This window comes from Osmerus eperlanus, chromosome 6 (assembly GCF_963692335.1).
Source record: "Osmerus eperlanus chromosome 6, fOsmEpe2.1, whole genome shotgun sequence".
Classification (NCBI taxonomy): Eukaryota; Metazoa; Chordata; class Actinopteri; order Osmeriformes; family Osmeridae; genus Osmerus; species Osmerus eperlanus.
In genome coordinates, this window is record NC_085023.1 from 15,414,079 (window position 1) to 15,436,304 (window position 22,226).

General features: G+C 48.0%; 4 protein-coding genes across 5 annotated transcripts in view; 1 reads left to right on the top strand and 3 right to left on the bottom strand.

Moving 5' to 3' along the window:
• LOC134022371 (echinoderm microtubule-associated protein-like 4) overlaps positions 1–12,017 on the top strand; it is a 30,990-nt gene extending 18,973 nt beyond the window's left edge. Inside the window, 21 exon segments of the mRNA XM_062463846.1 lie at positions 76–97; positions 100–149; positions 151–198; positions 283–387; positions 389–461; positions 2,771–2,922; positions 3,041–3,130; positions 3,132–3,167; positions 3,286–3,315; positions 3,317–3,346; positions 3,348–3,417; positions 3,681–3,706; positions 3,708–3,751; positions 3,858–3,955; positions 4,054–4,112; positions 4,114–4,167; positions 6,048–6,135; positions 6,238–6,290; positions 6,292–6,337; positions 7,496–7,626; positions 7,794–12,017. Coding sequence (XP_062319830.1) covers positions 76–97; positions 100–149; positions 151–198; positions 283–387; positions 389–461; positions 2,771–2,922; positions 3,041–3,130; positions 3,132–3,167; positions 3,286–3,315; positions 3,317–3,346; positions 3,348–3,417; positions 3,681–3,706; positions 3,708–3,751; positions 3,858–3,955; positions 4,054–4,112; positions 4,114–4,167; positions 6,048–6,135; positions 6,238–6,290; positions 6,292–6,337; positions 7,496–7,626; positions 7,794–8,300 — 1,812 coding nt within the window. The 3' untranslated portion in view covers positions 8,301–12,017.
• Positions 12,018–12,286: 269 nt separating this feature from the next.
• On the bottom strand, positions 12,287–13,074 carry wu:fj16a03 (uncharacterized protein LOC335475 homolog). Of its 2 annotated transcripts, none has more exons than XM_062463845.1 (3): positions 12,916–13,074; positions 12,655–12,756; positions 12,287–12,500 (listed from the first exon to the last, which is right to left on the bottom strand). In XM_062463845.1, the coding sequence occupies exons 1-3, from the start codon at positions 12,962–12,964 to the stop codon at positions 12,415–12,417; spliced, it is 237 nt and encodes a 78-aa protein (XP_062319829.1). In that variant the 5' UTR covers positions 12,965–13,074; the 3' UTR covers positions 12,287–12,414. The 2 variants fall into 2 exon arrangements, with proteins under 2 accessions (XP_062319829.1, XP_062319827.1); XM_062463843.1 differs by having other exon boundaries at positions 12,655–12,804; positions 12,916–13,031.
• Positions 13,075–13,203: 129 nt separating this feature from the next.
• Positions 13,204–16,367, bottom strand: LOC134022369 (zinc-binding protein A33-like). The gene is made up of 6 exons (XM_062463842.1): positions 15,802–16,367; positions 14,809–14,904; positions 14,442–14,672; positions 14,330–14,352; positions 14,124–14,242; positions 13,204–14,006 (listed from the first exon to the last, which is right to left on the bottom strand). Exons 1-6 carry the CDS (start codon positions 16,303–16,305, stop codon positions 13,429–13,431), a joined length of 1,551 nt encoding a protein of 516 aa, XP_062319826.1. The 5' UTR covers positions 16,306–16,367; the 3' UTR covers positions 13,204–13,428.
• A 121-nt stretch (positions 16,368–16,488) lies between these two features.
• LOC134022776 (zinc-binding protein A33-like) lies at positions 16,489–19,548 on the bottom strand. Its single transcript, XM_062464525.1, has 6 exons — positions 19,192–19,548; positions 18,817–18,909; positions 18,296–18,523; positions 18,149–18,171; positions 17,935–18,053; positions 16,489–17,259 (listed from the first exon to the last, which is right to left on the bottom strand). The coding sequence occupies exons 1-6, from the start codon at positions 19,546–19,548 to the stop codon at positions 16,670–16,672; spliced, it is 1,410 nt and encodes a 469-aa protein (XP_062320509.1). The 3' UTR covers positions 16,489–16,669.
• Between the last annotated feature and the right edge of the window lie 2,678 nt (positions 19,549–22,226).

The following is a 22,226-nucleotide window of genomic DNA, read 5'->3' on the forward strand; positions in this document are numbered from 1 at the left end:
CAGGCCACTTCCTGTGTACGTATCCAACTGGGTATGGTCCTCTTCCGACTTCATACTGTCTTTGTTCCCTTCCAGTCGACCAACGAGGTGGTGCTCTCAGTGAGTTTCACCCAACAGATGCCAACACCATAGTGACCTGTGGCAAGTCCCCACAATCTTCTTCTGACGTGGAGCGGCACCTCGCTGGCGCGCAAGCAGGCATCTTCGGGGTGAGGAAGGAGACACACGCACACATACACACACACACACACACACAGGGACCATCTAAACAGGCTAGGCTAGGGGCGCGGTCTCATTCTCCTCTCTCGTCTCCATCTCTTCAAGAAATATGAGAAGCCCAAGTTTGTGCAGTGCCTGGCCTTCCTCAACAACGGAGACATCCTGACCCGGAGACTCTGGAGGCATCATGCTGATCTGGAGCAGGAGCACCGTGGAGCCGGCACCAGGGAAGGGACCCAAAGGTACATCCCATCCTAGAACCTAGAACTATACACTACTGTCTCAAAGAAGGGACCCGAAGGTACATCCCATCCTAGAACCTAAAACTATACACTACTGTCTCAAAGAAGGGACCCGAAGGTACATCCCATCCTAGAACCTAGAACTATACACTACTGTCTCAAAGAAGGGACCCGAAGGTACATCCCATCCTAGAACCTAGAACTATACACTACTGTCTCAAAGAAGGGACCCGAAGGTACATCCCATCCTAGAACCTAGTACTATACACTACTGTCTCAAAGAAGGGACCCGAAGGTACATCCCATCCTAGAACCTAGAACTATACACTACTGTCTCAAAGAAGGGACCCGAAGGTACATCCTAGAACCTAGAACTATACACTACTGTCTCAAAGAAGGGACCCGAAGGTACATCCCATCCTAGAACCTAGAACTATACACTACTGTCTCAAAGAAGGGACCCGAAGGTACATCCCATCCTAGAACCTAGAACTATACACTACTGTCTCAAAGAAGGGACCCGAAGGTACATCCCATCCTAGAACCTAGAACTATACACTACTGTCTCAAAGAAGGGACCCGAAGGTACATCCCATCCTAGAACCTAGAACTATACACTACTGTCTCAAAGAAGGGACCCGAAGGTACATCCCATCCTAGAACCTAGTACTATACACTACTGTCTCAAAGAAGGGACCCGAAGGTACATCCCATCCTAGAACCTAGAACTATACACTACTGTCTCAAAGAAGGGACCCGAAGGTACATCCCATCCTAGAACCTAGAACTATACACTACTGTCTCAAAGAAGGGACCCGAAGGTACATCCTAGAACCTAGAAACTATACACTACTGTCTCAAAGAAGGGACCCCGAAGGTACATCCTAGAACCTAGAAAACTATACACTACTGTCTCAAAGAAGGACCCGAAGGTACATCCATCCTAGAACCTAGAACTATACACTACTGTCTCAAAGAAGGGACCCAAAGGTACATCACATCCTAGAACCTAGAACTATACACTACTGTCTCAAGTAAGGGACCTGAAGGTATACCTAGAATTTACTAAGCTCAGGCGACAGACAAGAGAGAAACGAAACAGCATTAAAGGAGAGTGAGACAGAAAGAAAAGAGTGGGAGGACAAAGAAAGTAGGTTAGAGAGGAGGGAGGAGGTGAGCGCTGAGCAGGCTGGGATGGCTCTGGAAGTGGCTGGGGTGAGATACACTTTACACTGGCATGTGGTGGAACAGGACAGGCAGAGCTTGGGGCTTGGTGCCAAAGCTAAACTGTTAATCTCTCTTTATTTACCTGTTCTGCTCCATTGCTGCTACTGCTACCGCTACGCCTCCTGGAGGCTGCAGCGCCCAGGTGTGTGTATGTGTGTGTGTGTGTGTGTGCACGCCTTGCAGAGATGAAGGTCATGTTTATTTTGCAGGCTCCCTCACTCCCACAATCTCGTATCTGCAGCATCTGCCCTGGCTCTCCCATGCTGCATTAGCTAGCTTCAGAGAGGGCCTTGTCAGACACAGCCCCCCCCCCCCACACACACACACACACACTCCCTCCTCACCCTTCTGCGTGTCTGTCTCAAGGGGTGACCGGGGTTTTATTAGTAGATAACTCTCTTAGCATAGCAGGGGGGGGAAAAAGCAGGAATGTGGGAAACGCAGAGTGGTGGACACAATTTCAGTTACACGCTGAGGTATGCACACACACCACACACCCACTGCCCTCCTGAACCACATTCAGATACGTAGATGCTGACACACACACACACACATTTCTCCTCTGACAGCAACAAGAGCTGGCCTGTAGCTCAGCACATAAACCACATTGTGAATGTTAAGTATTTGTGGTATCCTATTCCCAGAAATCTCCTCTGTGAGCTGTTTTACAGTCTCCCTCGCTCACCCTTTCTCCCTCTTTTTCTCCCTTTCCCTCTCTCTCTCTCTCTCTCTCTCTCTCTCTTTCTCTCTCTCTCTCTCCCTCACACACTTTTTTTTTTCCCTTTCTATTCTTCCCTTCACCTCCTCCTCCCCCCTCCCCCTACCCTCTCCCTCTGTCTTTGCCGCTTTGTCACTCACTCTCTTTACACATCCATCATCCTCTCTCCTTTTGCACCCACCCCCCCATCTCCTTCTCTCATTCTCTCTGCTTCTGTCCACCTATCCCCACCTCTCCTCTCCCCCTCTTCCTCTCCTATCCCCACCTCTCCTCTCTTCCTCTCCTATCCCCACCTCCTCCCCTCCCCGCTCATCCCCCACCCCTTCTCTTCTCCCCTCCCCCTCCCCCTCCTCCTGTCACGCAGGTGCGTTCCAGATCAGTCGTCAGATCAAGGCCCACGACGGCAGCGTGTTCACGCTGTGTCAGATGAGGAATGGCACCCTGCTGACTGGCGGGGGCAAGGACCACAAGATCATCCTCTGGGACCACGACCTCAACCCCGAGAGGGACATCGAGGTACACACGCACACACACACGGATGTACGCGCACACACACGTGCGCGCACACACACTCTCACGGTCCCCCGGTCTCATAAAACAGCACAGTTTTGACTGTAATTGTTCACCAATGTAGGTCCCAGATCAATATGGAACCATCCGTGCTGTGGCCGAGGGCAAGGGGGAGCAGTTTCTGGTGGGCACCTCCCGCAACTTCATCCTGAGGGGGGACGTTCAACGATGGGTTCCAGGTGGAGGTGCAGGTAGGAGACATCTGCTTCAGTCTTCTTGCTCCTGCAAATCCGTTTAGATAAAGAGAGGACCACATCCTGTGTCACATATTGGTGACCCCTCACCTTTGGAACTCTCTGTCACTCTCAGGGTCACACAGATGAGCTTTGGGGTCTGGCCCTCGCACCCCTACAGGGACCTGTTCCTCACCCTGTGCCCAGGACAGACAGGTGTGCCTCTGGAACTCTGTAGACCACTCCCTGGAATGGAGCCGGCTCCCTGGATGTAAGCCTCCGCACCCCTGACCCCTGACCCCCCCCCCCCCCCCCCCCCCTCCTGACTGCACACACCTCTCTGGCACATGCTCACATTATTATCATGAGTTTGAATGTGTTCTCCACTCGCTCATAATCTTTGTTGCTTTCTCTTGCTCTCTCTGTTCTCTGCATTTCTCTCTCTCTCTCTCTCTCTCTCTCTCTCTCTCTCTCTCTCTCTCATCTCTCTCCTCCTTCTCTCTCTCTCTGTCTCTCTCTTTCTCCTTTCTCAGGAGCATGGTCACTGTGCAGACTTCCAATCCCAGTGGGGCTGTGGTTGCCATCGGCACCCACTCAGGAAAGTAAGTTCCGCTGCCTCCCCCTATACCCTCTCGTCTCTATCCCCATCTTTGTCCGCATGTGGATGAGACCATTTTCACAATCCCCGCCCCTATTCTCTTCTCCCAGATGGTATGCTCTGGACGCAGAGACGAGGGACCTGGTCGGCATCCACACAGACGGCAACGAGCAGCTGTCCGTCATGCGCTTCTCCCTAGGTGGGTGGAGTCCCAGACGTTTGCCCTCCTTTCCATTGGATGGGGTTGATGTACTGTAGGCTCAGCCAATGAGAGAAGCTCATGATGATGAAGATTGTTTTTCCTAGGTTGTTGTCCTCAGACGGCAACCCTGTTGGCAGTGGGATCACATGACAACTTCATTTACCCTCTATACCGTGGCGGAGAAGGGACGCAAGTACAGCCGATACGGAAAGTGCTCTGTGAGTCCACAGTGTGTGTGTGTTTGTGTTCCTTCCTTGGTGTGTGTGTGTGTGTGTGTATGTGTCTCTTTTTCTGTGTCTTTGTGTGTTTCGTGTATCTGTACATTTTATGGCTTGGTCACTTTGTGTGTGTGTGTGTATATGTTTATTTGAGCTGTGTTGTGTTCCTTTAAGGACACAGTGTCTTGGTCTGGGTTGTATCTGAGAGGAGAGCAGAGGGAGTGGTGTAGTATGCAGCAGAGACAGAGGTCTTTACATTACAACTGGAGCCTTATGAAACATGCCCCCATCAAACTGACTTACACAGGATATTCTGCTATGTGTGTGGCGTGTGTGTGTGGCGCGCGTGTGTGTGGCGTGCGTGTGTGTGTGTGTGTGGCGTGTGTGTGTGTTAGTTGGCGTGTGGCCTTGGGGAGTGCTTGTGCCTCCCAGCTGGATTTCTCCATAAGCGATGCCTTCACAGACTGTTAATCATCGAGGCAGCCACAGGCCCAGCAGATAAAAGGAGAGAGTTGTAACAGTCATATTTTTGTGTGTGTGTGTGTGTGTGTGTGTGTATGTATGTGTGTTCCCAGCAGGCTAGAGGTAAAGGTTAGTAGAGCATGACCAGGACTAGAGCTGACCCCAACAGGCCCAGACTCCACAAGGCTGTGTGAATCACTACACTGACACATACACGCTGCGCACACACAGACACAGACACACACACACACACACAGTTGTCTTAAGCCCACCCTGGTCTCCACTTGGCTGCTGCTCAGTCTGCGGTCTTTGTCTTCTCTTCCACTCTCTCTCTCTCTCTCCTCTCTCTTCTCTCTCTCTCTCTCTCTCTCTCTCTCTCTCTCTCTCTCTCTCTCTCTCTCTCTCTCTCTCTCTCTCTCTCTCTCTCTTTCTCTCCTTCTCCTTCTCCTTCTCCCTCTTCCTCTCTCTCCTCTCTGCCATAGTAGGTGTATGGTCATGTGTGTGCTTGGTGTTAACATCAAGCCCGTGCCTGTGACAGGTGGTCCAGTTGTGGTTCATGTGTCTCAGACATCAGTCCCTCCTCAGGATGGACGCGACCACGGTGGTCTGTCTTGCTGTCCTGTAGGTTGTCTGTGGTGCCAGGTCACAATGACTTGGATAGCTCCCATGCTGCCTTGCTGTGCAGCCACAGTGTTGCTCTCCAACACATTGTACCTCAGGTACGACCATATGTCCTCTACCACACGTTCTACCACACAATATTCCTAATGTTCTACCATACGCATGAATCTGATTTCAAAACCCTGTGTGTGTGTGTGTGTGTGTGTGTGAGGTAAGCGTGATTCACATTTGTTACTGTTTGTGTGGGAAAGTGATTTCAGCAGCTGTTGGGTGTCTCGCCGTAAATCAACGGCATTCCTTTCTGTGTCTGTCTGTGCGAGTAGCGTCGCTTGTGTGTGTGTGTGTGCCAGAGCCTAGTGTGTTGGAAGGAAGCCTGTAGACTCATAAGAAACCAAACAAAGTACCGAAAGAGGCCAACAAAACATCCTCCCTGACCTTGAGTATGGGGGAGGACACACACACACACAGACACACACACAATCTAACATTCCACGTTTGGGATGCACAGGTTGCCTCCCTGCATGCAAGGCCTCTGTGCAGATGGAGGCTTTTCAAAGCAGCTTCTCCTCCCGTGCAGTCTGACGGCCCCTGATTACAGGTCTGACCCACTGTCATCAACTGACCATGTCCTCATTTCTCCTCCAACCTGTTTCTCCTCTCCCCCCTCTCTCTCTCCTCTACCTCGCCTTTCTCCTCTTCCTCCTCTCTTCTCTCTCTTGCCTCCCTCGCCTTTCTCTCCTGCCTCTCCTTTCCCTCCCTCCCCCTTTCTTTCCTCTCTTCTCCTGTGTCGTTTCCAGGGACATTCCAGCTACATCACACACCTTGACTTCTCCCCCGACAACAAGTTCATCATGTCCAACTCGGGAGACTATGAAATCCTCTACTGTAAGTGTTGGCGTCTGCTAGCAGTCCATCCATGTTTCTGCCCATCGTTTGGCCGTGCCTGTGTGTGTCCCCGGTGAGCTCACGAGGCTGTGCTGTGTTCAGGGGACATTCCAAACGGGTGCAAGCTGATCCGAAACCGCTCCGAGTGTAAGGACAATCGAGTGGGCCACCTACACCTGCGTCCTGGGCTTCCACGTCTTTGGTCAGTACCTGTGTGTGTGTGTGTGCGTGCGTGCGTTTTCTTGTCCTATAGGATTCCTGATACAGAATGTCTCTCCTTGAAGCCTCACCCTACACAGCTTCATACTGTTCTGGTTTTGGCGTGTGTTGTCTTTGATGTGGCCATATAAATTGTTGAGTACATGGCTGTTGAGTGCATGGCCGGTCCCTGACGATGGTTCTGTGTGGCCTGCTCCTACTGCACAAATCCTGTGGTTCTCAATCACACGCACTCCCTCAGGCTCGTCTTTCGAGTTTCTCTCTCTCTCTCTCTCTCTCTCTCTCTCTCTCTCTCTCTCTCTCTCTCTCTCTCTCTCTCTCTCTCTCTCTCTCTCTCTCTCTCTCTCTCTCTCTCTCTCTCTCTCTGTCTCTCTCTCGCTTCCTCTCTCTCGCTCTCTCTCTCTTTGTGTCTCCCTGTGACTCCGTCCTGGTTTCTCTCTCTGTTCCTCCATCCTCTTCTCTCTCTCTCCCTCTGATTTTGAGCAGCCATACACATTTGGGAACATAATGGTTCTAATTAGTAGTGTCCTTTCTTTTAGCTCTCTGATTCTAGAAGAGAGCACATGACTATGTTTCTAGTCTCTCTGGTGTGTCATATGCTACTGTGTCTCCCTCTTTGCCTCTCACACATCCACCTCTCTCTCTCTCGCTCTCTCTCTCTCTCTTTGTCTCCTTCTTTCTTTACTTCTCTTCTCCTGTCAGTGCAGCCCCTAGTCTTCAATAATGGAGTTGCTACGGCAGCCCCCTACTCCACATAGCTCAGCTCTTTATGAGGCTGGAAAAAGAATTCACTCTCGACTTTCAGATTCCACAGTTCTCAGCCAGTAGCAAATCGGCCAGCCACTGACTGGAACTGATAGGACCCCCGAGAACTAAGATTGTATGTGTGTGTGAAGTGATCACTATTTATTTGTACGTGTGTGTGTGTGTGTGCATTTGTGAACGTGAGGGCAAAGAATTGTAGGGTCTCATGTCCCGTGTGTGTTTCTAGAGTTGGTGTGCCCCCTTGTGGTATATATGTGACATGGACCCTTGCATTTCATTTGGAGTATAGGGGTGTCTTCGCTTGTGTGTCCTCCAACATCTTGTGTGTGTGTTTGTGTGCCTGTGTGTCTGTGTGTGTGTGGGGACTCTCCTCCAGGGGTGTGGCCTGAGGGTTCAGACGGCACAGACATCAACGCCCTGATCAGATCCCACAACAGGAAGGTGATCGCCCTGGCTGACGACTTCTGCAAAGTGCACCTGTTTGCCTACCCCTGCTCCAGACCCAAGGTCAGACCTGCAACCTGGGACCTCATGACCATATGTTATCCTTTTTGCTCAACTAGAATTACTATCTCACTCTCTAGTCTCCGATTTCCCAACGCCATGTGTTGGGCGAGTGTTAACCCTATCTTACCCACCCACCTGACCTCCACCCCTCTCGTCCTCTCCCCCAGGCCCCCAGCCACAAGTACAGCGCCCACAGCAGTCACGTGACCAACGTGACCTTCATGCACAACGACAGCCACCTGGTGTCGACCGGAGGGAAGGACACCAGCATCATGCAGTGGCGCCTGGTGGAGAAGACGCCCTCGTTGGTCCCCAGTGACTCCTCCCTCTCTCTGGGAGAGGGGCTCCATAACTCCACCCCCCGCGGCGTCCCACTGGTGCCCCAGACGCCCACAGAGCTGTCCCTACCCCCCTTCACTCTGACTCCCAATGCCCCTCCTCCGTGCAGCGTGGCCACGCCTCCCCCGACGCCCACCGAGCTCCCCGTGCCCACGGCCAACGGACAGCAGGAGAACTCCCTGGAAACCCCGTCCCCCTCCGACTTGACCCCGCCCCGCTCCGAGTCCACCCCTCCCCCCTCCGATAGCACGCTGAGCGCGAAGGACAGCCTGGACCCCAGCGACGACACGGCCACGCCTAGCGACGAGGGCCGCCCTTTCACCCCTCCCTCCTAAGAGAGGCGTCTCAGAGCGCTCTCTTGCTCAGCACTCTCCCTGGTGGTCCCTGGTTGTAACTGCGTCTCTCAGGTGGAGCGCAGCTGGCCTCAGCATGTGTTCAGGTTTCTGTTGTTCTTTTTTAGCTCCTTTTCGTGCTCTCTTCTCTTTTGTGTTTATTGGACAAGCATGGAGGGTGTCAGGGAGAGGAAGCTGTACGTTTGGCTCTTGTATTGATCAATGTTTTAGATACTTTTTTTTTGTGTGGTAGTTTGTGAGGAGAGAATGTTGTGGTTATTTTGGGTCATGCGGTTGATTAGAGAGTATGGAATCTCTTGGAGAGTTAGACGTTCACAGTTAGACGACACATCTGATACAGAGACACAAACACTAGCACTCAATCGGACACTAATCCATAACACACACACTCATGGTCACATTTGTTTCTATGGCGGGACCTTCAGTAGATTATACCCTGGGGTGGGTTTATCACAGATAGACTGGTCCTACAAGCAGACAGGAAGATGATCCCGTCTTTGTCTGTCTCTAGCAATTGTGCTTTAGGAGCTGAGCTAGGGGACAGCCAGGCAACCCCTGGCAACCACTCTCCTCAGTACCACTCTCTCCTATCCTACCATCAGGCTGCTGTCTCTAGGCTCTGGTGTTGCCATGGAAACAGATACTTTAGCTACAGTCTTTCTGACCAAGTTGTACACGCACCTGCAATAAATCAGCATTTCATAGACAAAGGTAGGACCACACACACGTTTTCCTATCAGCCTGCAGTTTCAATCAGGTATGTGTGTGTATGTTATGTGTGTGTGTGTGGGTGCATGCATGCGTGTGTGCGCAAGTAAGAAACCCCTGCAGACTGCTTCTCCTAGGCAATAAGCAGTTCTCTCTGGTAGAGGTTGCATGTTGCTCATCACTCTAGCCTTTCTGCAGTTACAGCAAAAAAACAAACAAAAACTAAAAAACTGTCCTGAAAGACTTCCTGTGTCTGAGGGCCCATAATGCTGCACGGCGAAATTCTCTCGACACCTGCATTACACGCATCAATAAGACCTGCATTTTTGGTTTCCCCTGCCACCTTCATATTGGACTGCTTTCTCTTAAAATAAGCTTTTTCTTGGGACTGTGTCATCACTCCATTCGACGGACTGCAACGTTAAAAGAAGAGAAGTCTTAATGGTGTGTGAGCCGCCGTTTACACGTTTGTGTCATTCCGGAGGAGGGCGTGGCCAGCTACCCCCAACTCCCTCCCCAACCCCCACCCACCCAACCCCCACCCACCCCTTTCCTCCCCCCCCCCCCCGCTGAAACTCAGGACTGACTAATGCTCACAGAGTACACAGCCAGCAGGGCACACGGAAGAGAGAGATAGACAGAGAGAGAGAGAGAGAGAGAGAGAGAGGGGGGGGGGGGGGGAGTGGGCTTCTCTGCTGCAGCCGTCTCTCCTTCTCTGGCTGCCTGGCTGGAAGGGGCTCCTCTGTTCTTCATGTGGATGAGGAAGGAGTGTTCTACTTATCATAACAGTACACCCTTTCTACATCCAATAGAATCTTTTTTATCGTAAAAAAAATTATATCTGTAAATGCAAAACAATGGCTTTGTTACTTGCCCAGGATATCATGATGGGATGATTTGTCAAGTCAAGAATGTCTTCAGCGAGGTCATGTTTTACCATGGGTTGGGTTTGGTCAGAGAGGAAAGGATCTTGTAAAAAAGGCATGGTCATTGAAGTTAGAAGGAGCATGTTTGGTCTCACACAGATCTCACACAGAGCGAGGGGGCTGGAATAAGGGACTGTAGGTACAGGGAAATTCATGATTGGGTTATGTGATGGGTTAGGTGACAGTGACCGGGTATTGACGTTGAAGTAAAGATGTAGTGTAACTTAGACACAGCAAGAGGGGCCCAAAGTTGTTGACATGCTTTACCACTGTTTGCCTCTGTCAGACTTTCAACTGGTCCACAAAAATCTTCTTTACCTTTATATGCTTTGTCATGTTCAGACTTTTTTTTTCTTCTTCAAATTAACTGCTTGTGTTTTCTCCTTTTTCGAATGCTTTAGGTTGCAGAACACATTTTAATAGGTTATGTCCTGTAGTTTCTTCCTGTGATTCTGTTGTGTAGCTTTAGTGTCAGTGGGACTTGCTTTCCCAGAATGCCCTGTGTGTGAGTGCATGAAAGTCAAAGTTGAAAGACGTGAAACAATTTTTAACTCCTTATAGTAACTCCAAAGGCCTCATTACGTTATTTCTAAAGTGGCAGAGATCGTTTTCTTTCAGAGCTCTCCTCCTGCCTCTCTAGTTTTCTCAAGATAGAAGTTGGTGTCCTGGGGCTCATTTACCACACCCATCCCTTTTGTACATTCAGGTGTGGCTACTTTATGTATATAATGGTATGCCTGTGTTTATATTTCATGTCCATGCCGTCCTCTGCCTTGCAGCTTCCACAATTGAATCATTCTCTGTTTTCACCACTAGGGGGGGGGGATCTACTCCTCAAGCTCAACCACAGGCAGAGTCGCTCTCGAAGGGAGTCTTCATGTACTTTGACCAGGTGGTGTCATGAATAATTATCTTCAATGTGGTCTTTCCAGGGCAGGTTGTCATAGTGTGGGACTGTGAACTGGCTCTCAGAGTGCCTCCACCCACTGTTTTTGTAAATGGGGAATTTGTATAACTACAGTGTGTCCACAGCCATTCAGCCTGTGAGTGGGTATTGGTGGTGGTCTACATATGAGAGGCCTACAGCAAATAACGTCCTTTTGAATGTTTCTCTGATGCATTGCCTTGCCATATGAAATATCCACAAAAGAGGGATCGGTCAAAGGGGGTGGGAGGGGTGGTCTTGTCTGGGTCAGTTAAGGTTATATTTGATAGGAATAGGTGTTTGGAAAGTTAAGCTAACAGGAACACTAGTGTCTTTTGTGGGGGGCCTTGAGTTGGATTGTGAGCGTTAGGGTCCTTCAGAGTGTTCGAAGTCTGCCCTCCGTGTCTGTCAATGCGTCCATCCATCTCTGTTTTTAAGGGTTGTCTTTTTGTCGTGAAGGTTTTGTACAGAAGCATGTGCCCGATTTCAGTTGGGCTAGTATCCAAAACACACAAAAGAGAGATATAGAGGGGCAGGAGAGAGGGTTAAATATCAAATGTTTCTTTTGGATGGCTTGAAAAATTCTTCCTCTCAGTCCTGTGAATGTACACTCATGTGTCCTAAAGAAGGGGCTGGGGAGGGCGGGGGTGGAGGGGGTTCTCCAGGAGCAGAACGGTTGGCACTCGTTGGGCCATGTCCACTATCCAAGAGTGCACAGGTGGGCCACTTTTGTGTTCATCAAGTCATGGAACACCGTTGGGGCTAGGGGAGGGGAGGGGGGGGGGGGGGTTAGACATGACAAACATTTTGTGATATCCAGAGAATATGTGGTCATGTTAATGATGATGATGTTGATGATGACAGTGATGTCGAAAAGTAATGACGTTGATATGAATGATGGGAGAAAAAAAAAATGGAAGAAAAATAGAAGAAGAAAAAAGTTGTTTCACGTAACAATGTTTGAGCCAATTTGTCTCTCATGCATTCCTGTCAAATGACAGAAAAATACTGAAGATTACAAAAATAAAAAGATTTAAAAAAAACTTTAACATTTTAAAACTGTTTTAGACGACAATGTTTTACTGCCACACATTGGTGATGGTCAAATGTTAAAATAAAGGTGACATTTTAAAAAGAAAAGGAATGTTTTTGTGTGAAAGAAGTTCCATGTCGTTCTGATACCATGCAGTTGGACTTTCCCCCAGAGACAGAGAGAGTCACTAAAAGTGTGTTTGTCTAGATCCTGCACTATTGACTCACTAGAACAGATAAATCAATGTGTCTCCAAAGTATACAGAACCACACTGGACATGTGTGTGTGCGTGCGTGCTTCAGGGGAGGAAAAGAACCTCTACAGGACGTACAAATGCACATCCCTTTCAAGAATGACTGGACATGACACTCTCATACTAAATACATTTCTCAACTTTATTGTGAGATGACACTTGACATAAAGTTGAATTTACTAACATAGGCATTTTTTTTTCAAATACATTGATCAACAGTTGTGACGGTCAGGTACCCCCTGGTGTTGATTCTAGGCATTACATCTGTTCTTGAAGCAACATGACCAGCCAGGCCGATCGCAGAACTCCAGCCTGGCACACCCTTTCTCACCCGTTTCTAGGAGGAAAATACACAGGAGGTTAGAGGGCATGTGAAACCATTGACTTCTGTTATTAGTCTATTCCTCATAATCCACAAATATTCCAAAGATGTGTGCTTATGTCACAGTGTGTTATCCCGGCGACTTTTGAAATGAAAGTGTGTTACTTACCCCTGGTGTAGCATGCTTGCACTACTTTACTAGAGCACTGGAGAACCTGGTTCCTCACCATGAGGAAGTCCTCACCATAGCACTCGATGGTAAACTGTTGAGCTGCAGCACAGGAAGGAGAGCAGATCTCCGGGGTCATGCTCCTGCCTGCTTTTTAGATATGACGGCACATGTTTTGTGTGTGTGTGTGTGTGTGTGCATGTGTGTCTGTAGGTAGTGTATATAAGTGTGTTTGTGCGTGGGTGTATGTGTTTGTCATACCTGTGCACAGCAGAGGCAGCAGCAGTACTAAGACCAGGCAAGCTTTCATCGTTCTTCACTTGGTAGAAGGTAGACTTGGCTGTGTGAGATTCAGAGAGACTGATGTTCACTGAGACAACCCTTGCTTTTATACTCTGTTGTGTTTACACACACACAGTCACAGGGTTATGTAAGTTTATTGGCAAGTATTGTGATGTTTTTCCAACTGTCATGTTTACTGTCTCTTTATTAGTCAGATATGATCAAGGCCTGAAGCAGACAGTGTTCTTTTGTGTCTTTTATCCCTAGGCAACGTCATGAGTCATGTTTACTTTATTTCATGAAGTCTTTATTAGTCGGACATAATCAGAAGTCCATGAGTATGCAAAGCAATATTTCCGAATACATACACAGTATAACATTGTTTCAATAGAAAATCCTGTTTGTTTAATACACAGTTAATTGAAAGACAGAAACCAAAAATAGAGGAGACAGGAATAAGCTGACACATTTTTTTTTTTACTTTTCTTTTCTTCATTCTTTGTTTTGGTCATCCTCCCCAATGTCAATAACCACAGACACTTTGGCAGGGCAAATTTTCAGGGGCTCGGCATTGCGACCGGCATCGCTCACACAGGGAGAGAAGTAGGGCAGCAGCCTCTCTGTGAACTTGCCTTCAAACGTGTACATGAGGGACATGTCGGCTGAGTCGTAGAAGGACACCTCTCCTTTGTCGTAATCCAGACACACTTTCACCCTGCTGGGCTTGCTCTTCAGGGTGAGCCGGGTCCATGGCATGGTGCAGGCACTGTACTGACCTCCGTCCCTCAGGGCCAGGGCCCAGAACGCGTGGGCCGGGTTCACAGTCAGGATGCCCTTCCTGTACACGCTCTCGTTCAGGACCCCCAGGTCCCAGCGGGTCTTGGACCCCACGTTCACCTCCCAGCAGTGGCGGCCGGACGAGAAAGGCTCGGCTCCCAGGACACACACACACTGGTCAAATCGCTCCGGGTTGTCGGGGAGGGAAGTCACGTCACAGTGACAAGCGCTGGTGAGGTCATCAGACAGAGAGACCCAGGGGGCAGCTGTGTTGGGGTCAAGGGTCACTGGGACTGGAGGATATTGAGACAGACAGAAAGAGGAACACATATCTCAACAGAAATGAGTAAACAAAGTCACTTTAATCTTGTGTTGCACTATATATGTATTTTTCTGGTACTCATACTAACAATACTGGACTTTCTGCTGCATTTTCTCCCAGACTGAGAACTTCAGGTTGCCCAGGTGTTTGGCCACGTCTACCAGAGACCCTAAGACAGGCTCCGGGTCAGGCTGAGGGTATTTGGACCTGAAGATGTGGAGCATGTATTAAACATTCCTAATGATAAACACCTACAGTAGCCACAAACACAATGATATGACTGGTTTGTCATACCTTTCTTTGGTGGTCTTGTAATCCTTGGGAAATAACAAATAAAATACGATTTTCAATGAAAGAAATATACATATTGTATTCTAGGAGTGCTGGTAAAGCGAAGGTGTATTACCTGCAGGAAAAGGAGATCTCTGGAGTCTATCTTCTGCTCTATCTCTTTAATGGTGCTGGAGAGCGATGCCACCTTCTTGCTCAGGTGCTCAATCTTCTCCTTCATGATCACTGACTTGATGTCCACATCCTCTGCGAGGGCTGACAGACTACACACTTCCTCCATCAGCAGGAAGTGATGAAGGTCCTCAAAATCCTGTTTGATCTTCTTCTCTGTTTGACTGCCTTGGTTCTAGGAGTTCAAAATGTCAAAAAGGAAATGTTTACTGTCTGAAAATGGCTTACTAGACACTAACAGTCCTCAAAGTCTCAATACCAAAGTAGCACTCTACTTTGTAGTTGGTTTTCCAAAAGGTTTGTGTTCTAACCTTGATATGCTGTACTGTTTTCTCACACTCCTTCTTTACTTTTTGGAAAGTCTCCAACTTTTTCTTCAAAGGGGGAAGACTGGCTCTAAATTCATCCTGTCACACAAAAAATATATAGACAATGAAGTTCATATAGTTGAGCTGACAGCTGACAGCTGAGCTAAAAAACTGAGCTGACAGTCACATCAAGACGAGTAACACTTTACTTTCTGTGGTGTGGTTTTCAGTGTTCACTAAGAGAATAATTATTCATGAAAAAACAAAGAATACTTTCAAACTAATTTGACCTGATCCTGAACTAATTTGACTCATTTTCTGTTCAGAAACACTTAATTAACTTGTATTTATTATTTTTAAAAATTGAGTGCACACTGCACCACGCCTACACATTTCTGTTACAGGTGTACATGTTTGCTCTGGACCCAAGGGTAAAAAAGGTGTGTCGGTGAAAACTGGTAAAACAATAAATAAGATGTGAGCCTTCACACCTCACTGCTGTTAAATATAGCACCAAGAACCTGTCTGTCTCCCTGTCTATCAGCCTGCCTCCTGCTTTTGTCACACTCACTGCCCTTTGTGTGAAACGAAACATTGGCTTGCAGAAACCTGCAAAAGGTTATTAGAATACATTATTTTGAAACATCGTAAAACATTGAATAAACAGTTTTTTCCCCAACTTTACCTCAACCTGATTCAAATTGGGGGTTAGTTTACAGACATTGTTCTGACTGTATAGATTTAAAAACCCAACGACATTGTAGCTCCTTCAGACCCACAAACATTGGGCGAATAATAAAAACACGAACATCAGCCTAAGGGGTTAAAGAATATGTATTCTACAGCGACTGGATTTGTGCTAGCAACCTGGCCATTCCTGTCAGACTGGTTCAGGCATTGTGTAGTGTCTCTGATCAAACTGGTAAGAATCCTATCAGACAAACACAGTAACTGACAACTGGCGCAGTGGTAATGGCATGAAGTGTCTGTCTGTACCTTGAGGTCCTGGGCAGCCTCGTCCACAGGGCACAGCTGATGTTGTCTGTGTTTCCTGGATGTCTGACACACCACACACAGAGGCTCATTGTCCGCCATACAGAAGAGCAGCAGCTTCTCTCCGTGCTTGGCACACCGAGCCTCCCCCTCCTCATTCAGTGACACCCTCCTCTCGCCACGTTCCCCATTTCCATCTCTCTCTCCCTCTACTGTCGACATACTCCTTCCTTTCTCCCTCCATTCCTTCCTCTCCTCCTCGGTTTTGATCTTCTCCTTGGCGCAGGTCTCCACTATGTTTCTCAGAACCAGGTTGCTAGTCGGGGATCTGGTCAAGGAAGTCTGTCTGCACACGGGGCATAGTTTGATGACCCGGCCCGTCCAGTAGGTGTCCAGGCAGCGCCTGCAGAAGCTGTGGCTACATTCCAGTACCACAGGGTCTGAGAACGTCTGAAAGCACACCGGGCAGGACATGTCATCCTCCAGGACCCACGGGTTGGCGGCCATCGCGGGGATAGAGTGTCTGTGAGTGCCCACGGTTGTGTGAGGTACAAACAAATGGCTGCCGAATAGTTTCACTTTCTCATGTTGATTCACCACACAGATACAATCGAGGGTGGATGCCGTTGGACTGGTTCTGGTTGAGTGAGTTGGCGTTGACGTTGATAGCTCAAATACTGCTCTCAGAGACAGAGGATTTACAAAACGTCACATTTTTATTGAAAGGTAATCGGGAGGGTCGATGAAAATCACGTTGAAATTACGGAACATAACATTGCGCACAAAGTAGTGTAACAAAACGACAGCCAAACACTTAACCACTGAAGAAACCATAGGGATGTGTGTGACTGTACACTCTGTACTGTGCACTTCACGGTTGAATAGTCTTCTTCGAGAGGGCTGTTTGAGTGACAGTGACACACACGTTCTCAGGGCAGATCTTCAGAGAACCAGGGTTGCTGCCATCAGAGTTCAGACAGGGAGAAAAGTAGGGGAACAGCCTCTCCTTGAAGCTGTCCTTAAACGTGTAAATTAGGGACATGTCACTGGAATCGTGGAATGACACCTTGCCTCCCTCATAGTCTAGCTGAACCCTGACCTTCTGGGGTTTTCTGTTCAAGGTCAAAGGGGTTCCCAGAGGGGCTGTCCCAGCACTGAACTCTGTCCCGTTCCACAGGCCCACCGCCCAAATCCCACCATTCGGGCTGACGGTTACACTGCCCTTCCTGGTCACGCCCCCTTTGGCCACACCCAGAGTCCACGCCTTCTTAGGCCCCACCTCCACCTCCCAGCTGTGTGTGCCAGAGCTGAAGCTTTGGGAACCGAGCACACTGACTGAACTGTCAAAGCGCTCAGCGTTATCAGGCACCTCCCGGGACACCCGTCCATCTTTAACTTCCAAAAGGCCCCCAGAGATGAGCAGGTCGGCGTGAGCTGTGTTCACGTCCAAGGTCACAGGCGCTGGTAGAGAGAGGTGAGGTGACAGTTAGATGCACCAGCTGGCTGTATAACACGACTGGCTATTTACACAGATTCCGGTGACTGGGCACCTTTCGTCAGCGACAGAAAATGATTCAGCACATTCTACAAACTCAGGTATTACACAAGACGACAAATAAGTAGGTAATCAGAACGTTGGATCGTTCAAACCATGAATCATCAGTTTCAGTTGTGTATGTTTGCTTTTAAAGGTGAAAAAACATGGGGTTAGGGTAATGTTCAGGGTTAAGGACCACTCGTCAGTCATTTCGTTGATTTGAATGTCAACTTCAAGTGGCCAGCAGTCGCTACTTATTTCCTTATGGCCTTGCAGTGCACACCTCCCCATCACATACCACCCTAATTTCAAATGTAATAGCGAATCATTTATAAATGTCATACATCTCCTGTCCATAGTGAAAGTCTACGCCAGTGACCCATTTCAATCACTCCATAATTAAGCAGAACAAGCAGTAGGTAATGTATTTCTGAACACGGATTACGGAATCGGATCTGAACAAGTGACGTTTGTTTACTATGGACCGAAGGTCGGATTGAGAGTTCGGCCTGGAATGGTAATATATAACTACTAGCTATTGTGCCATGACTTTATCAATGCTTTACTGAATAGGATACTGATAGTCAATTGGTACTCACTGTATGTCACTTTATCCTGAATCTTCTTCCACACCTTAAACCTTAGATTGCCCAGGTGTTGGGCCACATCAATCAGAGACCCAGAGACAGGCTCCAGGTCTGTAATGCTCTGCTGGGCCCTAAAAGAACAGATAGCCCAAGTTATTATAAGACTGCTGCAAGACCTAATTAAATAGGAAATGAACGAATTACCTATCACTGGAATATCCCTTACCTGAGTTTAATGTCTTTGTAGATCTGAAACGCAGTATTAAAGAACATTATTGAAAATGTATGTGTTTTTTAAACCACAAAACTCCAGATATATCTGGATCATTCAAAGTTGTTGAAAGTAGAGACTGTGTGTGACAGAGAGATAGACCTTTAGGAAAAAGAGTGCATCAGTCTCCATCCTGTTCTCTATGTCAGTGATCTTCTCAGAGAGCGAGGCCATCTCGCTGATCAGACGGGCCGTCCTCTCAGCCAGTGATGCTGTCTTCCTCCCCTCCTCCTGCTTCAGGGCCGCCAGCCTGGTCTCCTCCTCCTCCTTCAGGTACTGGTGCAGCTGGGTAAACTCTCGAATCTGGCCTGCCGTCTCCTGGGCCTGGTTCTGGGGCAGGAAGGAGGGGTTGGAGGAGGCAGAGAGAGAAAGAGAAAGTGTGTGTGTTAGAGAGAGAGACAGAGAGAGAGACAAAGACACAGAGAAAGACAGAGAGAGATCAATTAAAGATGAAGAGAGGAATGGGGCAGCAGAAACAGAGCGAGAGAAGGTGGCGAGACGGTCGGGGGAGGGGAAAGAAGGGATGAGATTAAAGGGTAGATGGTGGTGGAGGGATATATTCAATATTGTAAGAGAGGCAAGTCCTCAAGCCAGTCTTTGCAATGCCCTGCAGTATACCATACCTTGATGAACAGTGCGGCATTGTTGCTAGCATCTCTCACCAGATTCAAGTCTGCCCGAGCGCCAAGAGCTTTCAGCAGCGAATCGAGTTTACTCTGGAGCGAGAGATGAAAGGGAAGAGATTTGTATGAGTGAAAGAGGGTTTCAATCTAGAATGCAGTGAGTGTTGCCGAGATTATTGTAACGTAATAGGACAAATAGGAACAACACTTTGGGATCTTGTGAAAGCTTGTATCTAAATCAAAGTACAGTATCTATTTTCAAGTTTCCAAATCACTGAGCTATTGCCTCCCCTGTGTTGTTGTGTAGTCTTTACAAAATCATAACCAGTACAACCCAGAGTTGCATCATGGTCTGTTGTCCAGCCAGTACGTTACCTTACACACTTCTGCAGCCACTTCAATTGTCTGGTGAGTGTGCTTGGAATGCGCCTCCACACACACTGCACACAGAAGCACCTCGCACTCCCCACAGAACCCCTTGAGCTTCTTCCTATGGGTCACACACACTCCGGGACCCTCTGCGTGACCCTCGCCCCCTCCCTTCGCTCCTTCCTTCTGCAGGAAAGCCTCCACGATGTTGGCCAGCTTCAGGTCGGGCTGATTAATCTCATTGGAGGACTTGCGTTTACAGACGGAGCACTGCCGCTTCTTCCCCTGCTCCCAGGCTGCCTTCAGACAGCAGCGGCAGAAGCTGTGCCGGCAGCTCAGACTCACAGGGTCTTGGTAGGTCATCTTCTTTAAGACTTGATGTCAACAGCTGTGTCGTCGGTATCTCTTCTGGTCTGTTTTATGATTCTGAGAGGGTAAAGTGTTAACGTGTGATCAAAGTTTCCCCCGCTTCGACAATTCCTACAATGCATGAAGTCATGACTTTGGCCTATTCGGCCGCCATACTTAACACGTTTTAATTAATGATTGATAAGTCCGTCCCAATAGCTGTACACTGCATGTGTTATAAAGGTACTGCAATTACACTAGAGTACAATGTTACTAAAGACATTTGTTGCAACACATTTTACTCCATGATGATTGGAAGTGATTTGTTTACGTTCAGATTTGTACTGCTTGTCCATCAGGTGTCTATTTCCCGTGGAGAAGCAGACAGTGTATTTGTTTCCACCTGGACTCTGGTCACTGGGCAGGGAGCCAGGAGAGAGCCTCAGGTCTTCGCCGGGTCAGCATGATTCTTGCACGCCATCATGACACAGCTGAATTGATTTACAACAGCAGTGTCTAAGATACGCCAACTGACACCTATTGCTCGCAGAGGTACAGAAACATGGTTCTAGTGAAGCAGGCAGTCTTTTTACATGAGGTTTTGAGCAACTTGAAGGCAACTTATTTGAGGTTTTGTGAAACGCAGTTGGCACTGCTGCCTACAGGTGGCAGTAAAGTACTTTTACGTTTCAAACAGTTGTAACTGTTGTGTGACTCAGAAGGGGGTGAAAACAAGGGCAATATTTAAGAGGCTATTGAGTTTATATTGATTATTTGCCAGATTCAGCCCCATTGTGCTTTCCTGGGGAGAGAGAATCTAATCAAATCACAGTTTAACACCTTGCTGCAACATAATCGTTTTTAAACAAGGCTCTTCAAAGTTTTTGATTAATTCTATCACCTGCTTTCTTCTTTTTGTGTAACTCAACTGTAATTCAAACTTGTTATCTTGTTCTCACGTCAGATGTTCCCTCCTCCAGTCCTTTCAAGTAGCCATTTCTTCTTAACCCTTGTGTTATCTTCGGGTCATTCTGACCCATCAGTCATTGTGACCCACCGTCGTATTGCGACAGATTTACCGCATACAAAGACAAAGTGAAGCATTTTCTTTTAACCGTTGGGCTGTCTCAGACCCCCCACATTGCAAAGGTTAAAAGAAAATTATTTTAATTTGTTTTTGTATTGGGTAAAATTGGGTAAACACAACGATGGTTCGTTATGAACCTTTGGGTCATGTGACCCGAAGGCAGCACGAGGGTTAATGCTCCTTGAAGAGAAAGGGGTTCCATGTTCATTTGAGAAACGCATTGATTGACCAGGGACCCTTATTTGGCATTGTTGTTGCCGTGTGTTGTTGTCTAGAGTTGTTAGAGTAAAGTTTATGTGTATTGAGGGTATTCATTCTGACATCATCTTTATGTTGAGCCCAGGAGACGGTAATGTAAATCCTTATATGGGCAACCAACATCTGTGTCTCAGCCTTAATAAGGCATTGAAAGGAGACCAATTGGGCCATAGCAGCTAATGTAGAACCCCTCTTATAGAGTATTACAAGCACTGTTAGACGTCTCTCTCTTCCCCGAAGCACAATGTGAACCTGACAGCGTTTTAAACACATCTCCTCACATTCTCCTTCCTTACTGTGATCATGACCGTATTACTCATACCAGCTCCCAGCTCTGAGCAGAGTTTCACTGGAGAATGGTAGCCTGTGTTCCTGCTATTTATTATAATTGGAGGTGGTGGTTAACACCTGAACTGGGGTCTCGTTTCATTACCACTTCCTGATGGTCACCGATAGGAGTCGATTGGATGACGAGGAGCTGTGATACGGGATATGCGTAGCTAAGTGTGAGAGATCTGACCAGGGGAACATTTTAAGTGGATGTTGCCCTCTCTGTTCCTTATTTTTTTTTTTACTTTCTCTCTCACTCAGATGTGAGGTTAGAACCGACACTGCATGATTTGAGTGATGGGCTCCACTGCAGGCACACGGTAGCATTAGATTGCGTGGCTCCGCCCAGCTAATCAGCGGGCGCCGCCGGCGCAATGCTAAATCTGAAACAGGCTCTGTGTCACTGTTGGAGAGGGGTACATGACAGCAGCAGAGTAAAACTGTGGAGGCGTGGAAGGGGATTGGGATGTGTCGGTGTATGTGTAAAACGACTTCAGTGTTTTAGTTTGTGTGTGTGTGTGTGTGTGTGCACGTCTGTCCGTCTTTGTGTTTTTGTGTGTGTGTGTGTGTGTGTGTATTTGTGTGTGCATGTGCTTGGAAATGAAAGCAAGTGTCGCATGATGGAGTGGTGATTTCTTATGTGCTGAGGGCAGGAGACAGAAACATTACTCATGAGAGAGAAGGCAGAAAGGGGGCGGGACTAAAGTACCAATGGGCGCTCACAGAAATGACTGGCCCAAAAATCGTGAACACAGGGATGTCGAGAATGAGGCGGATGGGACGCGGCTTGTTTGTGCCTTGTCAGAATCACCCGTTGGCCCTTTTGAATCAGTGAGCCATATCTACCACGACCAAACTCTGGGAGAGAGGCATTACTGTTGGCTTCACTGCCAGGTCATCAAGCTAGCTCATGCTGTTTAGGACAGAGTGTAGCAGGATGCAGCTACTGAACTGGACATTTAATGTGTCTTCGACTGCCCTAAATCCATAACTGACTGGCCCCTTGAGGTTACCTGCA

Bases quoted from the DNA above. Each gene is read 5' to 3' on its own strand.
- LOC134022369 (XM_062463842.1), bottom strand. From the start codon at position 16,305: ATGGCCGCCAACCCGTGGGTCCTGGAGGATGACATGTCCTGCCCGGTG. The intron at 14,673-14,808 runs GTTAGAACACAA...TTGAACTCCTAG, and splicing joins AAACAGTACAGCATATCAAG to AACCAAGGCAGTCAAACAGA. The intron at 14,243-14,329 runs GTATGACAAACC...CCACATCTTCAG, and splicing joins TACAAGACCACCAAAGAAAG to GTCCAAATACCCTCAGCCTG.
- LOC134022776 (XM_062464525.1), bottom strand. From the start codon at position 19,548: ATGACCTACCAAGACCCTGTGAGTCTGAGCTGCCGGCACAGCTTCTGC. The intron at 18,172-18,295 runs GTCTATCTCTCT...ACTGCGTTTCAG, and splicing joins ATGCACTCTTTTTCCTAAAG to ATCTACAAAGACATTAAACT. The intron at 18,054-18,148 runs GTAAGGGATATT...CTGTTCTTTTAG, and splicing joins TACAAAGACATTAAACTCAG to GGCCCAGCAGAGCATTACAG.
- wu:fj16a03 (XM_062463843.1), bottom strand. From the start codon at position 12,964: ATGAAAGCTTGCCTGGTCTTAGTACTGCTGCTGCCTCTGCTGTGCACA. The intron at 12,805-12,915 runs GTATGACAAACA...ATATCTAAAAAG, and splicing joins GCTGCCTCTGCTGTGCACAG to CAGGCAGGAGCATGACCCCG. The intron at 12,501-12,654 runs GTAAGTAACACA...TTTTCCTCCTAG, and splicing joins GCAAGCATGCTACACCAGGG to AAACGGGTGAGAAAGGGTGT.